Raw genomic sequence first — 20,898 nt, forward strand, 5'->3', positions numbered from 1 at the left:
GCACCACATATGGTGTTTTGAGCCCTGCCAGGAGTGATTCCTGAGTACAGAGTCAGGAGTAAGCCTTGAGCACAGCTGGTTATGACCCGAAACAAAACAAGTATGGCACTATGGTCCTTGGGAATTCATACCTATCAATAGTTAACGAATAGTTGTCATTCATTAAAACAATTTAATGATGGTGAAATATAAGGTTCTCTCCTGACATTTTTGAGGCAAGATGTGTTTGAGCTTAAAAATAAAAATTAAAAGGGGAGTGCATTAGGAATTCACGGGCAGATCTGGCAAGTTGTTAAGTCTTAAACAGTTACAACTTTCCTTGCCCTAAAGGTAAAGAAAATGTTCTCGAATGTGAGAGAAGTGGTATGTGGAACACTGCCTTCCTGATCATAGGAACTAGAGTTTGACCTTGGGGACACCAGGGTATTTTCTACTATCCTTGAGGTTTATCCGTGAGCAAAGCATCACATTCTATTTTACCTCTGCAAAGAATACTTTTACATTGAAGAGTCTTATAAATTCTTTAGAACAAAGTATTAAGATGATGAATGAGGGTTATCAAAAGAGGTGACTAGAATGACAGCAGGAAGTTACAGATCTATTTTTATCTAGTACTCATTTCTATCCACTCTATAAATATTAATATATTCTGCTGTCTACAGCATGAAGATGACCACAGTCAGTTTTATCTGAACCAACTCCTAAAATTTATGCACATTTGGAAAGTACCCAGGTAAGACATTTCATTTCTGTTCCAATACTACTTTTTTGGCTGAATTCTCAAGTGACAAATCACAAATACTTTTGCACTTGATTGTAAAAACTGTCCTTACACTACTAATACCGTGGAAGTTACTATATTTTTAATTAATCTTACCCTTTGGCAAATTCTGTTAATAATTATCTATTCTTCACAGCTTTCAGATATAGTTGAAGAGCTGCTAGCACCTTCCAGAGTAATCTAACATTTATTTTAAAAAAATCTCTGCCTTATTTATTACATTTTCAAGGGCTTTTCAAGTTCTTATTCATTTTGTGAGTTTGAGTTTCCATGTGTCACTTTTGTGTAACTGAATTTCCATACTTTGAATTTCACCATCTCCTTCTTTAAATTATTTTCTGGAATTCACTGGGGAAAAAAAGGTATGAAATAAACAAAGGGGTATAAATTCAAATTGAAAATTCATGTGACAGCAAATGAACATAAGGTAAGTTATTCTGTTATCTAAATACGCATGCTGTTTGAAATAATAGAGCTTTCAGGAAGTTACGTTTGGAGAATATGCCACAGTTTGGATTTATCTGTAATCAAAGTTGTTCTGAGCTGAACAGATAAAAATGGGCTTTGGGTAATGTAAATGTCGTAAATGTCTAAAGCAAAATTCTGATATAAAAAAAGATGACTAAAGTGATCTTAGTGGCAATAATAGTTACCACTGAATGAGTTATTGCACATTTACATATAATATCTCATCTAAATTTCCCCTGACATTCCTGTTATATACCATCTTCAGACTCAAGAAAACTGAATTTCTGAAAAGTGAAGAACCTTGCCAAGGCCACTCAGTTCAAGACTGAAGTCAGGTCTGTCTAAAATTTGCAAAGATCATATTTTATTCAACTACTGTGTTTTTCACATGCGCCTCTCATTCTCCCCCTAATCCGCCCAAATATCCAGCCTCATAATAAAAATTATAGAACAGGCAGGACAGGAAAGACATTATTATTATATATACTCACATATATACATATATGTATATCTGCATATACATATATATAAGATTCTTATTCTAATGTGTCTTAAAAAAACTGTGGAGAGAGACACCAAAACTGAAAAGAATTTAAAAAGTGTGAAATTCTTGGGGCCGGAGCGATAGCACAGCGGGTAGGGCATTTGCCTTGCACGTGGCCGACCCGGGTTCGATCCTCGGCATCCCATATGGTCCCATGAGCACCGCTAGGAGTGGTTCCTGAGTGCAAAGCCAGGAGTAACCCCTGAGCATCGCTGGGTGTGACCCAAAAAGCAAAAAAAAAAATAAAATAAATAAAAATTAAAAAAATAAAAAGTGTGAAATTCCTAGAAGACAAAGAACTATTTCTGGGGGCTGGAGCGATAGCACCGCGGGTAGGGCGTTTGCCTTGCACGCGGCCGACCCGAGTTCGAATCCCAGCATCCCATATGGTCCCCTGAGCACCGCCGCCAGGATAATTCCTGAGTGCAGAGCCAGGAGTAACCCCTGTGCATCGCCAGGTGTGACCCAAAAAGCAAAAAAAAAAAAAAAAAAAAAAAAAAGAACTATTTCTTACAGGTTTGAGGAGGATTCGAATTTTACAAGATGCTGTTAAGAGCCCTGGGCTCCGCAGAGGCTGGCAAGGGCTGAGAGGAAGCCAGATCATTCTGTTCAGGTTCCTCCTTCCCCTTCCCTCCCCGGTCCAGCGGCCTAGGGTCCACATGACTGTGAGAGCGCTGCTGTCTGCAGAGTTAAATTAGGTACACTAGATCGAGGAAACCTCCCTGGCACAGGAGAACTTCCAAACTGAATTCCTGCCCCCTCTTCCATCCAGCTCCCGGCCAGTGGAATACAACTCAGGGGACCCCCCTCTCCAGGTACTCCTACTCCGTAAGGAAATCAAAACACACAGAAGTGAACAACTCCGCCAACCATCAAAGAGCCAATGAACGTCCTTGACGTGCCTCAAACTCAGATCCTTTCCCTTTTCACTCCAGTTGCCTCTGCTCCACCTCTTATCTTTTCAAATGGGGTTGAGCACAGACCTACTCTCAGGCTCAAAACACCCAGTGCAGGGGCTGGAGCGATAGTACAGCAGGTGGGGCGTTTGCCTTGCACGCAGCAGACCCGGGTTCGATTGCCAGCATCCCCTAGGGTCCCCTGAGCACCGCCAGAAGTAATTTCTGAGTGCAAAGCCAGAAGTAACCCCTGTGCATCGCCAGGTGTGACCCAAAAAGCCCCCCCAAAGAAAAACAAAAAAAAAAAAACAGTCAGTGCAGAAGTTGCTTCTCCCTCCCCACCATGTGACATTACTTAGAACTGACAGGCAACACTATCAAAACACTATCAACTCAAGGTGAACAATTTGGCCATGCTGATATTTGATATGCAAGTCGATATGAAATTTTTAATAGTTGATGTGCAAATTTGACATGCATCTTGATTGACTTTGATAACAAATGTCCACCACAATTAAAATTAGTATGTTCTTCCGCTCAAAGAATTATTACTTTTGAGAACATAAAGCTCTACCCTCTTAGAAACTGTCAAATACACATTACAGTGTTGCTCTAGCCCCTTGTTGTTCCTTAGACCCATAGAAAATATTTTTAAGAACTATCACTTATAGCCCTTGACAAATTCCTCCCCTTTCGCTCACTCCTTAGCCCTGTCATGCCCAATGTACTCTCTTTCCATGACTCTAGCACTCTCAGATTTCACACATAAGTAAAATCAGATTGTCTTTGATATTCAGTGTCTGACTTTGAACACCCGGCATATTGTCTTCAAGATCCATTCATGTTACTGTACATGTAAAAAATGATTTGGGGTTTGAATAACATTTCATTGTGCAAAAAATAAATGCATTTTCTTTGTCCGTTCATTCACTGTGCACATAAGAATTTCCCCTGGTTTAGCTAATGTGAATAAGACAGCAATGACTATGCCAATGAAGACATATATTGTTTTTCTTTGGGGGGGGGCACTAAGTGCTCCCAAGTCTTTTTCAGGAGGTCCAGGAATCCCACAAGTGATTGTCACTGCAAGGGCACACTGATCCAACTGCTTGGGTTCTTCAGTGTCAGGATATCCCAAATACCCCAGAGATGCTGGGATACTCCATGGGCACACCCCATGGTGCTCACTCGGTATTTCGAGTCCTCCAGAACTATAACCAGCAATGCTTGGGGAACCACATGATGTTAGGGAAAGGAGAGAGTGAGTGCTAGGTGTGTACCTTCACTGCTGTACTGTCTTCTGGTCCCCAGAGAGATAATTTCTAATCTTTTGAACACATTTCTATGAATGGTATTGCTGGAATATATAACTGTGCTTTTATTTTAGTGGAAGTACTGTGAATCACAAAGTTACTCATGATTGAGTTTCAGGTATACCAGTTCTTTACGGGTGTCCACTTCCTTTACTAATGTCCCCAGTTTCTCTGCTGTCCCCTATTCTCCTCCATAGTGATCCCTTCCCTCTACCATTGCCATAGTGTTCTTGTCCCTGATCTATTTCCCTCCTACAGTAGCAAGCTTCCTACTATGGACCAGTTCTCAATAGATTTTGAGGAGACCCTATATTGCTTTTCAGATTATAAATTTACATTCCTAATACCAAATCACGAGGATTTCTTTTCACTATATACTCACCATTCTTCTTCATCCTGTTTTGATAATATTTGTTTTAACAGTTGTGATGTGCTAAACCTGGGTCAGACGCATGCAAGCCAAGTGCTCTACTTACTGCACTAACTCTCTGGCCCCTCTTCATTCAATATATTTATAAGAGGGATAGTATTTATTGATTCATGAATGTTGATTATATTGATTCCAAGGATAAATTCCACTTGTTCACGGTGCATGGTTCTTTTATTGTGTTCTTGAATTCTGGTATCATTCTGTCAGCATCTAATATCATCGGGAACACTGGCCTGTAATTTTCAGTCAGCATCCTTTTCTGGATTTATCGAATGAATTATGAATTTTTGGTCCTCTTTAAGTTTTTGGAAGTTTAAAAAGAATTGATATTTATTATTTAGTGTAGAATTCACCCCTGAGGCCATCTGTCCTATGTTTCCACAATTCAAACTTGGTAGACTGTTGTTTCTAGGAATTTATTCATTATTTCTATTCAATTTGATGACAGATGCTTGGCCAGACCAGTCTCCTGTGACCCTGTTTAGTTCTCTGGTACCAGTGCTTATGTCTCCTCTTTCATCTCAAATTTTATTTAAATCACCTTTTTTTATTAGCAAGTTTAGCTAAAGGTTTGGCAACTCTAATTGTCTATCAAAGAGCATTTAATGCATTGATTGGTCAGTTTCACTGACCATTTCGATTGTTGCTCGAATCTTTCATTTATTTTGACTCTAATCCTTCTACTAACTTTAGGCATGGCTTGTTCCCATGTTTATAGTTCTTAATATAGAAAGCTAGGTTTTTTGGGGGGGATATTTATTTTTCAGTATGTAAGGCATTTTCTCTTTAAACTTTCCCATGAGCGCTCCTCTCGCTATATTACATAACTTCTGATGTGTTATATTTCTATTTTTATTTGCTGTAAGGTGCTTCTTGATTTCCCATTTGATTGCCTCTTTATCACTGTGGTTGGTCCTGAGTGTATGGTTTTACTTCCGCATATTTGACAGCACCAGGTGAAGGTGCCTGTATAGCGATAAAGGTCGGCTGTATGGACACGGGTAACAGGGGCAGCAACTGTGAGTCCCCTGGCAACAGTGAAGGGCTCTGAATTGGGGTGCGAACTTCTGAGACTGCAGACAGTCAGCCCAGTGACACTCTGGTAGTGAAGGCTGGTGGTGGGACTCAGGCAATCAAGGTACAATTTTAGACAAAGATGTTTGTATTTTTTTTTCTTTTCAGACAGTGCCTCTCAACAGTACTCAAAAAATATGACTGCCATCTGAGATGCCTGTTGAAAACCCAGGTATTTTATTTTTATTGATTGATGTAGCAATTCAATAAGCATTTACCATTTTTTCTCTAGAGTTTCACAAATTTCTAAGACATAAAAAAGAAAACAGAGGGGGCTATAGTTGAGGGACTTTCATTCTATCATTGCAAAAGAAAAAGGAAAAGATGTGTGTGATAAAGTGCCATGGGTAATCTGAAAGCATAAAGGGCGTGTGAAAGAAGATTATCAATTTGATTTATGTAATCTGAGTGAAAAAAATATATGCCAGTCATCAAAGGGATTTGAGAAGGGTAGAAATATACAGAGCTAACTTTTAGCGAAGATCATGAACACAAGCTGTTAGCAAAGAGACCAATGTGAATCAGAAACTGTGATATTTGGAACGGATATAATTAGATTTTAAGGTGAGAGTCCAGAAAGATGCAGCATAAAAGAGGTTAATAGCAGGGGTCAAGTTACAAAGGTTCTTAAAGATATTTTACGGGCAACCTAATGATTTTCTAATCCATCAGCTGATGACTTGTAGCCATTATACAGGCAACAGACTAATATATGTGTGATTAGAACATTTCATTACCTCCAATATGTCATAAAAACACGGACAAAAGACCGTACGGATAGCAGGGAAGGGACAGATCAAGACTGGCAAAAATATAAAATTTATACAATCTGGTGAAAGACTGTGGGCAACAAATTAACGAAGTGGAGACAGTTCCTCCAGATTCCAGCTGAATGGGTGCGCAGAGATGACACTGAAATAATGAAGAACAGACACTAGCTTGGCAGAGAAAAATCAAATTCAGACCAAGGCTACTGAGATTTGATCCGCTATTAGGCGCCCAAGTTACAGCCACCGTGAGGCAGAAATTTTGCTGTAGCTTTTTTTTCCAAGAACGGGTCAGTCTGCCAAAGACAAAACATATGCTTTCTGAAGGTTATATGGGAGTGTTTTTAAAACAAAGAAGGACTGAAGTCTTCTTTTGATACACATTTAATTATCCTCCTGATACACATGAAAGTACACAGATCTTAAGCAACTGTTTGTAATATTAATAGTCAGAAACACAATAAAACATATTTTAATGTAGATATCAAATGTATGTGAATTCCACATAAATATCTAAAGTCATGAGGATGACAAATAAATATGTGACTCACATGCCTTACCAAAGTATAACATTTTCATGCTAACTCTATTTTTCTTTTTTGAATCTGGCCTGAAGCAGGAAGTTTAATATGTGGAAATGGAAAAAAAAGACTAAGTAAAATACAAATGTAAAAATAATTTTTAAAAAGCTTGTTTTAAATCTCATGAAAATGTGATTGCTACTTCTTTCAGCTTTATTCTTCAACACTGTGAATTGTTTGGACAGTTTATATAATTTAAAATTACCCAGTTACCTGGATACAATCACATCTTATTTTAACTCATTATCTTGACTATATGTAGCTATGCTTTAGAGGTTATAGAAATCTACATATGTGTCAATTTCAATCATTTAATGTCTCAATACACTGATGTACCATATGTCTTTATATAAACACACAGACAGTTGAGGATTTTTTAAAATTACTTATTTCCAGATATACAAGCCCCCAATTTTCTCCACACTCAAGGAGATTATTGCCCATTACAATTTGTTGCCATATGACTTAAGAGATGGCACCATATAAAGTAGTGCTGTTAAACAGTTATAATTACCTACACCTGAATTATTTCATGAATAGACCACAGAGGCTATGATTTGGGGGTATAAACTTCATTCAAAAAAATGAGATTTGAGGGCTGGAGTGATAGTACAATGTGTAGGACATTTGCCTTGCATGTAGCCAACCCAGGTTCGATCCCCAGCATCATGTATGGTCCCCTGAGCACCCCCAGGAGTAGTTCCTGAGTGCAGACCCAGAAGTAACTTCTGGGGATGACCCAAAAAGCCAAAAATTAAAAATAAATTTTAAAAAAAGCAAAGAAAAGAAACAAGAGAAAAGAAAAAGTAAATGATAGGTTAGTGTTTTGCTTTGAGTAGCACCCAGCCATATTTAGGGATCACTCCTGGCAGGTTCAGAGGTCCAGTGGGGGTGCTGGAGATCAAACCTGGGTCACTTGCATGCCAGGCTAGCACCCTACCTACTGTAATATCTCACCAGCCCTGATTTAAAATCTGTAATACTTACTTATTTTAGAAGTGGCAATCTAATGTATTTGTGCTTGACTTATATCTATTTTAATATTCTGGCTTAAATTATATTTGTTGAATGATTTTTTAACAGAATGTATATATACATTATACATACAAAGCATTTTGTTCACTTTATTCTATTCCACTAAGAAACTAAAAGTTAAACAATATTTCTATATTCATTCTATATTATATATTCACTGGCAACATTCAAAATAAATTAAGTATACAAGAAGCAGTAAGAATTTTCCACAAAGATATTACTTGAGGCTTTTATTGAAATTTTTAGTGACTGGAATAAACAAAAATTAAGTTAGGACCATGTTTCTGACTTTGCTGAACAACAAGTTTGAAAGATAGAAAGTTTACATGAGTTATACACACAGAGCGGTATTCAGGAGTGCCATATACACAGAGACAAGACAATCTAAGTCATTGAAATCTTCTGATTCAAAGCTGCTTCTCCCTACTAACCCATAACCTCAGTCTCTAAATGTCAAAAAAATACCAGTGGGACTCGTTGAGAAAGTTATTCTCTACCACTGTTTTAAAGTTATATTAGAACCTAATAACTGTCAAACTAATTATAAACCGGAATAATATGGATTAAGAAATATCTATGCTCCAACATAAAGTTTGAGTCTATGAAACTCTTTCTGGTCTGAAAAGCATTAAAAACACCCAAACCCTTTATCATTCTATTTCATGACTCAGTTGCTATGCCAACTAGATAAACAAAAGAATATGCAATCAGCAAATAACTCAGTGAGAAAAGTAAAATAATGCCTGTCTCACACTTTCCCTACCCTACACCAAAATCCATCTATATGGAGATAGGCATAAGAATATATGTACAAAGGACGAACACAGTTATTTTATAATATATAATCTCAGAACTGAAGCTCTTTTAGTAACAAAAATATCTACTTGGCTTTTTCAGGAGTATCAGTTTCCAATGTAATTTAAGTAGAGTGGCAGTAGCAGATAGAATTCAGAAGCAGATATTCCAGTTTTTGATAGATAAATATGCCAAAGCTCTGCTACTATAGTTTTTTTTTCATTAAACCATCTCAGTGTTCATATTATTCATCACTACAGTCACTGTATCACTGTCATACCGTTGTTCGTAGATTTACTCGAGCAGGCACCAGTAACGTCTCTATTATACTCAGCCCTGAGATTTTAGCAGCCTCTCCTTACTTGTCTTTCCCAATGATTGGAGGCACTTTAAGGGTCAGGAGAATGAGACCTATGGTTACTGTTTTGGGCATACCAAATACTCCACAGGTAGCTTGCCAGGATCTGCCGTGTGGGTAGGATACTCTCGGTAGCTTGCAGAACTCTTCAAGAGGTATGTATATGTCTGTTACTGTATTTTTGATATGAATACACCACAGGGAGCTTGGCAGGCTCTCCCGTGAGGGCAATAGACTCTCTGTAGCTTGTCAGATTATCCAAGAGGGAGAACAAGGCTACTAGATGTAGCACGGCCACATCTTGGCCGCACGCTTCCAGGAGTTTGGTTTTATAGTCTCTGGATGTTGGCCATTGATGAGATTACACGGCGCCAAGGGCAGTTTCTGGGTGTGACTGCCTAGCTACTGGAAAATGGGGGATCTGGGTGGAAGAGGCCAAGTCCCTATCTGAGCAGCCTTGGAGATCTTGGCCCTGGGTCCCACATACCTGGGTTCCTCTGCCAGTTTCTTCATACATGAGGCTCAGCTGAACATGTGGAGAGTGGCCTTGAGCACGGCTAGAGCTGGGTTCCGGAGGTCTTCAACTGCCAACGTTCTGCTACAATAAAGATAATAAAATATAATGTAATGGTATTAAAAAAATGATACCATGAATGGACTGTGCCTAATATAATATAGTGACTGGAAGATTAAAAAGTATTCAAGAAAAGACAAGTACTATGTTATTTTATCACCAGTATAGTTGCTATTTTGAATGCTAATACTTAACTAGAGAAATGGATGCAGAAGAAAACATGTCACAAAACTGATTGGCATCCACAATAGAAATAAGAAGTGACAGAGGAGCAAAACAACCTTAAAAAGAAAACAGGATAAAAAGAACTGGTAAGAGGACCAGTTGAAAGGTCACAAAAGGAGAAGTCAAGAAGAGGAAGGAGATAAAGTCCAGGCACAAGGAAAATAGAGCACAATTGCAGAACTGAAGGATACTTTCACAGAAAGAAAGGGCAGACGGAAACTAGTTAAAAGTCAAAGCAATTATATATAGCACTCTACCAGACTTTAAGAATAAAAATGAGGGTAGGTCTTCAAAAAGGAAGATAATCACTAGCCAACATAATTAGTATTCCAAGTAAGATCAAACAGCCTTGAAGGATTCTGCCCGAGGAATAACATGTTCTGACATTTTTCTTGGAATCTGTGAAGTGATTTATGTAGTACATAAAGATTCCACAACATACAAAGTAAATACTAATAACATAGCACGCACTATTATTAAACAACAAGTTTAAGAACAAGGTATTGCCATTATCATGGAATCTGGGTGCCACTTCATCTCTTTACTTTCACCTGAGTTATTGCATCCTCTGGTGCAAGTATTTTGTAGTGCAGCCATAAGCAATGCGATTTTTAGGTCTCCTTTTGAATGCCGACTAAATGCAATCAAACAATGAGTGCTTTCTGAACCCTGTTTTTTACTTTCTTATATATTACTTTTAAGATCACCCACCTTGCTCCACGTGGTTTTGATTTCATTGCTGAGGTACAGGAATGAATGTAAATCTGTATTTATTTATTTATTTCATTTTTTCTGAATTAACATGCAGGTGTTTTTTAGGGAAAGTAACTAAGATCATAGACATAAAGGGTAATACACATATTTTTTTTTCTTTCTTTACTTTACTTTAGACTGGAGAGATAGCACAGTGGGTAGGGCATTTGCTTTGCATGTGGCTAACCCGGGTTCAACTCCTCCACCCCTCTCAGAGAGCCTGGCCAGCTACCGAGAGTATCCCACCCACACAACAGAGCCTGGCAAGCTCCCCGTGGCATATTTGATATGCCAAAACCAGTAACAAGTCTCACAATGGAGACATGGCTGGCGCCCACTTGAGCAAATCGATGAACAATGGGAGGACATTTCTCCAGCGCTACTTTCCTTTGGGGGTCAGACCTGGTTGGTGCTCAGAAGAAACAGCAGCGCTGGGGAACAAGCCTGGGCCTGCCATTTGCAAAGCTTGCGCTCGCTCCCGTAAATTATCTCTCCAACCCCACTACTGAATAATTTTAAATAGGATTGGACACATCTCACAAAGAAGGCTGAATTTTTCACCAACCTGCGATAGAGTCCAGCTTCTAAATTTTTGCCTACACGAGACAGAGGCAATGCCTTTTTATGTTGATTTTAATCTCCCTGAAAAATAATAAATTTGCAATTATTTACTATTTTAAAGTGAAACCCCAAGTTTGTATTTTATAATTTACATATTCAATTTTTTTTCAATTTTCTACATTTAGCTTTTCCACATAGATTCATGGGAGTTATTTCTATATTTACTCTCCTTTGGTTGTGCATAATAAATAACTTTTGCCAGTTGGTGGCTTGTCTTTTCACTTTTATTATGTCTGAGTTACTAAATCAACTTTCTCCAAGCTTAATTTACATAAAATACTCATGTTTACTGTACAGTAAAACTATTTTTTAAAAATGCACGTACCTAGATGAACACGACTGAAATAAAGATATAAAACATTTTTATTGCACCAAAAAGTGCCCAAGTCTCCTTTCCATTCTAGACATCATGAAATCAGAGATTTACTTTTGTAGAGTCCTTGCCTTGTTGTTAATCTTATGGAGGAAGTTACATTCTTTCAGCATTAAGTATAAAGTTATTTGAAGGCTATGTAATTATGGTATAAAATGAATTGATTCTTACTAGGGAGAAGAACCTTATTTCTATTCTTGGTTTGCTAATAAATTATATGTTCTGAATGAGTAATTAATTTTGTCAAATGATTATTTATGTTTATGCAGATGAGCATAGGGAATTTCTCATTTTTCTTTAAAAAATTTTAAAGGGCTGGAACGATAGCACGGCGAGTAGGGCCTTGCACGTGGCCCACTGAGTTTGATTCCCAGCATCCCATATGGTCCCCTGAGCACTGTCAGGGGTAGTTCCTGAGTGCAGAGCCAGGAGTAACCCCTGAGCATCACCGGGTGTGACCCAAAAACGCAAAAAAAAAAACCAAAAACACTTTTTAAAATATCTTTGCATTATTCTAGCAGACCAAAGTTAGTGGAGTTTTGGATTTTTTTCTATATTTTTCATGACTTTAATTAAGACAACTTTGCTAAGGATATTTGCATATGTAGTTTTAAATGACATGTCGGTGTTTACTTTTTGTAATGTACTTAATTATGAAATATTGAAACAATAACACTCTATCTTAGAGAATATTTTGAGAAGTTTTCCCTCTACCTCTTACTCTGGAAGAATAGTAGATATAGCTTTATTTCATTTCCTCTTCAGATGTTTGATAAAGTTCACTAGTCTCTAGAATTTAGAAACCAATTCTTTAGAATTTTATTCTTGGGAAAGATTTTTAAAATGAATTCAATGTCATTAACCAGGCAATTTCAATTAAAAAGCCATGCATGTCCCTGTAGATTTCAGTGGCATTCTCCACTTTCTGATATATTGGCCATTAGCTTTTTAATATTTTTTGGCCCTTCTCTTGTCTTTTGAGAGCTTCAATTGTGTATAACCTTCTACTGGCATCTCTTAAATGCTGTGTTGTTGGTTCTTACTCTTTTTACCCTTTATGTTTGATCTACGTTCAATATCATGAATGCATTTTTAACTGGGATCCAATTATCTGGTGTCTATATGAGAAAATTCCATCCTTGAATATTTTGCTATTTTTATTGTTTCATTTTATACTTTCCATCTCTGCTGAAATTCCACATTTAGCCTGGAGTCTGTCCATATTTTCCACTGGGTTCTAAAACATGTTAATCATACAGTTATTTAAAATTTCTTTTTGGCTTGTCCCTACAACACTATGACATCTTTTAATTTGGTCTTGTTAATTACTCCACCTAGTGACAATGGTTTGTTTTATCTTGCACTTTTTGGTGGGAGTCTGTAAAAAAATAAAGCACGCCGAGGGGCGTGAGCACTCTCGGGCTCTCTGGGCGGTGAGGCAGAGCCGCCCATGTTCGGTGCTCCGGAACCGCTGTGTGTGCTGTCGGTCAAGGGCAGGTGAGGTCAAGGGCAGGCGACGAAAGGAAGAAGGCCAAACTGGTTGCTCGATCAGTTTATTTCATTCTTTCTCTCTGCTTCTTCTGAGTCTGGGATCCCCTCTGCCCCACAGTCTTCGTTTATATAGCAAATTACATAGGGTGGTAGCACAAAGGTGGGCTTAACATACACAAATCAACAAAGGGTAAAATCATTTCTTGAGGAGATTAACAAAATCTCATCTAAGGAAATCTCATCTAAGGAGATCTGCTCAAGGGCGTGATTCCAAACAAGGGTGTGTCAAGGTGTGAGCTAGTAATCTGCTTAAATAGTTACAGTAAATCTACTTCTAATATTTCTAATATTTCTAGCAATGTCATTCTGTATGAGCACAGTAAGAGATATAAAGTTTGGCTCTTCCTGAGGACATCTCACTATACAGTCCTCAGGCCAGGTTAATCTTCCTAACCCCAGCAGGGTCCTAGTCTCATCGTTACCTTTGGATCATGACAGCATTGTCCATGATCATGCCCTCAACTTGTAGTTGAGTATTGTGGAGCTTTGGCCTGACCCATCTGATGCCAGGGTAGCACATAGCTCACCACTTGCCCTGGATCGTCCTGTCCCTCTTCGGGACCCTGCTTTTGGGGTGCTAGGAACTGAGGGCAACCGAGTTAAGAAAGCAGATGCCCGGAAATGAATAATATTCGAAGCCAATTAAATCCCAAGTTATAAAAGCATAATATTGTCTTCTTGTGTCCATACAGAAAGGCCATTGCTTTAAGGTAAACTATGCAAAAGGCACTAACTTACAATACAAGTTCAGGATCCTTAGAAGAATCTAATATTAAAGAATCTGATTAGGAAAAGGTGATTAACTGGTTGGGAAGGAGGATGCAGAGAAGAGTTTACAGATAAACAAAGGAATGGGAGTGTCTCCAGAGCACTTAAACCTAAACTCCTTGTGGCAAGGGAAAAGGGACCCTACATACTCCTGTTATCTTACAGGAGTCCCAACTTTTTATTCAGTGCCGGCCATCATCTGTAGAACAACAGTATAAAATGATGCAAATCCTATGCTGACCAGTAAATGGACAACACTATATAAAATGAAGGGTTGATTAAATCAAGTAAAGATTTGGGTTGAGGGTTTTGTTCGTGCTATCCGTATTGTCGAGGTACTTTAGGAGACTTCTCCAGCATGCAGTTCCTGTTCTGTGACCACACAGTGTGGACTATGAGAGTTGGGTGCTTCTGTGAATGTTCCTGCTTCAGCAGTACCTGCTTTCCTACTGCAAGAGACTGGGACTCATCCTTTTGTCTCATCCCAGCAGCCTGGATTTTTTATTTAGTATTCAAAATAGTCTCATTGCTCTTATTGCAGTTCATGTGTGCAGTTCATCTGCCACAGAAATACAGGGAGACATTCAGAGATACTCAGGCTGGCCACACAGGGTGCTCAGTGGCCTGGGGAGTTTTGCTCACACAGGGGGGCACACACTTCCCCTTGGAATTATTTCCCATACCTCTCAGATAAACTCATTTTTGTAGCGAAGGGATTTTTATGTTGTGAGGGTCGGCCTCTGCCTCCGGGGTGCTGTGTTGTTTCTTTCTTTTCCTGTTGCTTGGTGCATCATGATAAAGTCAGGGTCTGACATCAAGGCACCCAGGAGAGACCAATTCCTGGGAGAACATTGCTCATAACAAGGGAACCAATGCTTTTTACCAACGGGTGTCTGGTCTGAAGTTCTGAGAGGCATGACTGGGGGTGGCTTGATGGGATCCAGGGTTGGTTGCGCTGGTTTTATATGAAATCAAGAAGTTCACATAAATTATTTCCTAGAAGTTCCCCTCTGTTACAGGCATGTTGTATTCTATAACATGTCTTGAGCATTCTGGATAGACTGCTGTCATGGCAACTATTGACTCGTTGAAATAAAGGAAGAAGTAATAGTCATCCAACCATCTTTCTTTAAAGGTCATTTCCATGATGATAATGACGGCACTCAATCCTACATTTCCCTTCAGTCACTTCTGATAAGTAACAAATTTAAAATAGGAATGTCTGAAATAGAAAAATATGAAGGAATGAAAAATCAACCATAGCACGTGCGTGCACATATACATATTCTCATAATTTCTGTGACTTTTAATTATCATTTTATTAGTTATCTAGGCATGCATAGTATCTGACTTCTCTGAAGAACAGATGAATCTGTGGAATGGATAAAAAACTAATTTAAGATTAATCACCCATGTAGCTCTTTTTCTATTACTTAATGTTTTGACAACCCTATGATTTTTGTTTTAATTTATGAAAGAGAAATTTAAGGACAATAGAAGTTAAATAATTTGAAAGTGGTCACAGGTACAAATGGAGCAGAACAAGGATTTTAATACATATTAACCTGACTTCAGAATAGAAAATAAAGTTCTATGCTATTCTGAATGAGTATCTTAATAGTATATTAATAATTGGATTATTTTTCTTTGGGAAAAGTTTAATATTTCAAGTTCAGCCTTATATGTGACATCCAAAAATTCAATTTAAATTCAGATTCTACAAAATGAAATGTAATAAGGCTCAATTTTCTAGTTCTAGAGAGTACTTTTTTTTTAATGTAACTTCACAGTGAGTATATTTTCTGGCAGTGGTTACAATGTTGTTTCAATTTGACTTTACACATAAATAAAGCTGATATTTTCCCAAGTATTTCATCTATGAATTTTTCTTTCCCATGTTGTAATTGAAGTTATATTTTCTTAATCTGTGAAAGACTTCAGAAGTATCCCATTAAATTGCATCTTAACTTTAGCTCATTAATCGAGTCTTGACATTTTTATAATACTGATTGTATCTTTTAAAAACATTAATTAGCTTTTCCTCCTATGTTTTAGCCATCAGTTTTCAGTTTTTATAAAATTGCATATAAGTACTGGTAACATGCTAATACAAAATTTTTTCATCAATGAAAAGATGGCACTGAAGTAACAATTTTGTTTCATAATTTTAATGTTTTAATCGTAATCTAGAATAAGTAGATTTAAATTATATTGTGACTCACAAAAACAACATTTATGTGGGAAAACAAGAAAAATAATTTTCCCTCTTTTGAAATAAACTTTTCTGACCCTACTTTGAAATAACTGAAGCTGGTAACAGAGTGGATGCTTTTTTGAAAAGCTACCATTATTAGCAATATAGACAATAAATATAAAAATACTGTAGTATGAAATGATGAGCACAGAATTTTAAAAGAGAGATTTCTCAACAGTTAATGGCAACACATGGAAAATTTATACAATTTTATAATAAAAAAACTGTATGACTAATTTAAATGCAGCCAGGAATTTTGTTTTAAGAAGCATTGCTTAAAATTGCTTAAAATTATTCTAGTTAACAGTGATTTTCTGAAATATCGAGTGCTTTAAGCATAGTGTAAGCAGATGATCCCCAAATATCCTAACACAGTGTTTGTTCTGAACACTGAAAATCATATTTGTAAAAATTTAAAATTTTTCCTTCCTGTGAGATGCTTAGAAAAACAAATGTATTCTGAAACTACATGGAACTTTTAGCAGTTGATGCTTGTTTTCAAAGTATTTGGTAAAAACTACTCTCTCTCTCTCTCTCTCTCTCTCTCTCTCTCTCTCTCTCTCTCTCTCTCTCTCTCTACTTCTCTGTATCTCTCCATTCTGCTTTCACTTGTTTCCACTCTTCCCTCTATCCTACTGTATTTCAGATACTAGTTAATCAGAATCAATCTAAATAATCCTAGTAGTTCTGCTCTTTGAGCATCCACTCACCTGGAATTTGTTGCTCAGGTAACTAGTCTCAAAAATCTTCATAATGGGAAGAGCCAACCATATTTTACTCTACTTGCTTCTCATGGACAAAGATGAAAATAATTCGTGTCCTCTTGATTTAAATGAATTACAGGAATCTTGTCATCTGCTGCAAAATATGGACAGTATTATTGAAGAAGTTAAAAATATATGCAGTGTTCTGGGATGTGTGGAAACCAAACAAATTACAAATGCCATAAATGAACTCAATCTAATTCTTCAGAGAAGAGCAGAGGTAAATATACTCAACTTTTATACTCTAATTATTTTAGAACTGACTTTAATCTTCAAGGAGAGCATAAGACTTTTGGCCAAACATTATGTGTGTATGCAGACATATGTGCAGTATCTATTTCAATCATGGGGAAAGGGGGGTAATGGAAAATTGACTCAATGAACTAAAAAGATTGCATTAGATTAAAAGGAAATTTCTTACAGCTTTGAATCTTGAAAGTACAATGTAACTTTAAAGAGAGACTGAAATCATTTCTAATATCCTACCTAGATAAGTGTGCTTATGTAGCATTTGCAGGTAGCTGTTTGTGTAGACTATTAGTGGCTTCCCTATTGATCAGTATAGGTAGATATAACTGCCCATACTTGCATAAACAAGCACATATGTAAAAAAAAAGAAATCAGGTTTTGTAGACTCTTTTTGAATTTGCAATACACACTGTTCCTATGACCCATATCCTAAAACTACTTTCTGTTCTTATTTCAGTTTAAAAATAAGCATTTTGTGATTGTCTTAAGTTGAAAATATTATGTAAAATTTCTGGTGTATTTATTGCTAAGAAAAAAATCAGTTAGTCTTGTCACAGTGAATCAATGTATTGAATCTTGTTATAAGTTAAATAAGTGAAAGCAAAAAGCTGTCACGATAATGATGATGACTAATGCTACTGTGTTAAATAATAAGTCTCACATATTACAACACTCAAGTTAATTTTATTTAACTTTATTCTAACATCAGTACCATGAGGTCGTCTTTTTATTTTAAAAATAATATTAAAATCTATTACTTTGAATGGGCTGGAGCGATAGCACGTGGCCAACCCATGTTGGATTCCTCTGCCCCTCTCAGAGAGCCCAGCAAGCTACCTAGAGTTTCACACCCACATGGCAGAGCCTGGCAAGCTACCCATGGTGTATTCGATATGCCAAAAACAGTAACAATAAGTCTCACAATGAGAGATGTTACTGGTGCCCGCTCGAGCAAATTAATGAGCAACGGGATGACAGTGACAGTGACAGTGACAATACTTTGAATATGTATATAGAAAGGATTAAAAAATATCAGCCAGAGATTTGAATCCAGGCTTCTGAACACATTCCAACACATCAAAGCTTTCTTACGAAGAATGACTATGAACATTCCCTACCAGCAGAGAAAGGAACAAAATAAAAAAGAACAAAGAAATTAGATTACGTTGGATGATAGTCTTGGGATTTAGAATATTAATTTATAAAATGGAGAATTATATTAATATAAATAAACCATTATACTCATTTCAAGCAAGTGACTGAAAAAAACAATTTTTTTCTTTTTACCTTTTTATGCCTTGTGTAAAAATAAAAAGAAAAGAAAAGGGCGCGCAGGCGGCGAGGCAGGCGAAGGAAGGAAGAAGGCCAAACTGGTTGCTCGATCGGTTTATTTCATGTCCATCTCCATTCTCCTCTGATTCTCCTCCTGCTTCTTTCTCCCCCATCCTACTTCATTCTCTCTCTCTCTGCCTCTCTCCCGGCTCTCGGTCTCTCTCTCGATCTGTGGATCTGGCCCCCGTGGATCTGGCTCCCATGAATCTGGCTCCGTGGATCTGGCCCCAGTGGATCTGGCGCCGTGGATCTGGATCTGGCCCCCAACCCACTCTTACAGCCTAGTTAAATCTCCACAGCATGAGAGGGCTGAGACATACACATAGGTGTGGTCAGCAATAGGGTAAGGTTCTTTTCCCCCAGGGGATGCTTCTCCTAGGACTTAATTCTCTTTCAGCAGGAGGATCCACCCAAGGGCAGAGTCCCATGAATGTGTTTCTCTTCTCCTCAGCCAGCAAACATATAAGAATTCATAATATTAATTATTTTGTATGGACACAATAAGAGATGCATTAAAGCTTATAGAATTGCTCTCCTGGGGCCATCTCAATCTCAGACTACAGTGCTCAGGCCAGATCAGTCTTTCCCATCCCTGGCAGGGTCCCAGTCTCATAATTACTATTGGATCATGACAGCATTTGTCTATGATCAAGCTCTTAACTTATAGTTAAGAATTAGGCACTTTGGCCAGGCCCATCTCGATGCCAGGGTAGCACATAACTCACCGCTTGCCCTGGATCCTTCCCGTCCCACGTCGGGGACCCTACTTTGGGGTGCTAGGAACTGAGGGCAACTGAGGCTTAAGTGGAGAAAGCAGATGCCCAGGAGGGAATATCGAGGCCAATTAAGTCTTAAGTTATAAAAACATAATATTGTCTTCTTGTGTCTATACAAAAAAGACATAGCTTTAAAGTAAATTATTCAAAAGGCATAAAGAGGAGAGAAAGGCAATGTTATAATATTCAGTGTCCTAGGAAGTTCTGACCTTACCAATTAACAGAGTTTGATTAAGGGAAGAACAGATAAACTGGTAGAATTGGTTACAGATAAACAAAAGAATGGGAGTGACTCGGGAGCACTTTGATGGGTGTGACTGATAAACCTAAGCTCCTAGTGGCAAGGGGGAAAGGACAAACCAATGATATCCAACATCTCCCCCTTTTCTGTTTACAAAATTACAAAAATTTGAAATAGAAAGAGGAACAATCCCAAACACAATACAGTTTTATAAATTGTAGTAAAATTTCAGTCCGACCCTTGGCCAGAGCAGTGCTTGTAATAGTAAAGCGTCCAATTGTCCTGCACTGTCCAAGGGTGAGGCAAGTCACCAATGATAGTCAGTTAGTCCCATTCTGAAGAGATGAAGTGTCTGGATCAAAATTGAAGAGTTGTTTCTGCAGCAGCAGCAGTAGTGGTCACAGCAATGAGTCCTAGAGGAGCAGCTATAGCAGTCTGATGAATCTCATGAAGTACTGGATCAGGCAGGGAGCACTGGAACAGGAGCATCATAACTTCTGTCAGGAGTCTTTCAGCAGAGGGATGCAGCCATTCTCTGGTCAGGTTCACTGGCAGTCATATCTGTGCAACCTAGCTTATGTTTGGAAAAAATACTTTTTAAAGTTATTAGAGGCTTCGACCATTGGGGTTTGGTACATCTCCACGCCTGTGGATAAAGAGACAGAGGAAAGCTCCAATACAAATGGATATCCTAGAGAGAAATGAGAAGGTGTTCCTGTTAAAGTCATTCCTTCCTCCTTTGGAAACTGAGACACCTGTGAATTCCAAGGAAAGGGTAAAAGTAAAGAATTATTAATCCAAAATATGGGGTCCTGGCGTTTTCCATTCTACAACCTGTAAAAGAAGGATACAAGGAATGCTCTTAATGTGGCCTTGTGATATGATAGAGGAGCTAGAGGCCTTTGCTGCAGGCCCTCTGATGCAAGCTCCTCCTCTGGTTTCCTTGTGACTTCCAGCTGAAGTCAGCTTGGTGATGGCTTGTGGCTGGAATTTGGAGGGTTGTAAAACTGAAGGATCAACTACAAACTCTGAAAGTTAAAGCAGGCAGATGAATTCGGCTCCTGATGGAATGCAGAACGGGACCCAAAGTTTCTTGGTGGGGTTGTCTGTTGAAAAAAAAAAAAAAACATAGCCTTTTCCTCGAGTGAGGAGTCTCCCTGCTATCCAATTTGTCAATTTTAATCCACATAGGAGAATTAGTAGTTTCCTGAGTCTGTGCATTTTCCTGAAAATGCCTTTCAGCTGCTGTATATGGCTCTCCTTAAGGTAAATTTAAAAAGTTTAAAGTGAACAGTGTCAAGGACAAGGAGTCAAACGGGGCATACCTCCTTTTTTTTTTTTTTTTTTTAAACTGTGCTCAAGTCATAGATCCAGT

The 20,898-nt window shown here is 38.0% G+C and overlaps 1 protein-coding gene across 2 annotated transcripts in view; it reads left to right on the forward strand.

Annotated features, from left to right (window-relative positions):
* PIK3C2G (phosphatidylinositol-4-phosphate 3-kinase catalytic subunit type 2 gamma) overlaps positions 1-20,898 on the forward strand; it is a 361,549-nt gene that overhangs the window by 46,126 nt on the left and 294,525 nt on the right. For both annotated transcript variants that reach the window (XM_012933403.2, XM_004611287.3), the window contains exons 7-9: positions 663-733; positions 5,615-5,678; positions 17,005-17,145. In XM_012933403.2, coding sequence (XP_012788857.2) covers positions 663-733; positions 5,615-5,678; positions 17,005-17,145 — 276 coding nt within the window. The remainder of the gene's footprint in view (positions 1-662; positions 734-5,614; positions 5,679-17,004; positions 17,146-20,898) is intronic.

This window comes from Sorex araneus, chromosome 10, assembly GCF_027595985.1.
Source record: "Sorex araneus isolate mSorAra2 chromosome 10, mSorAra2.pri, whole genome shotgun sequence".
Classification (NCBI taxonomy): domain Eukaryota; kingdom Metazoa; phylum Chordata; class Mammalia; order Eulipotyphla; family Soricidae; genus Sorex; species Sorex araneus.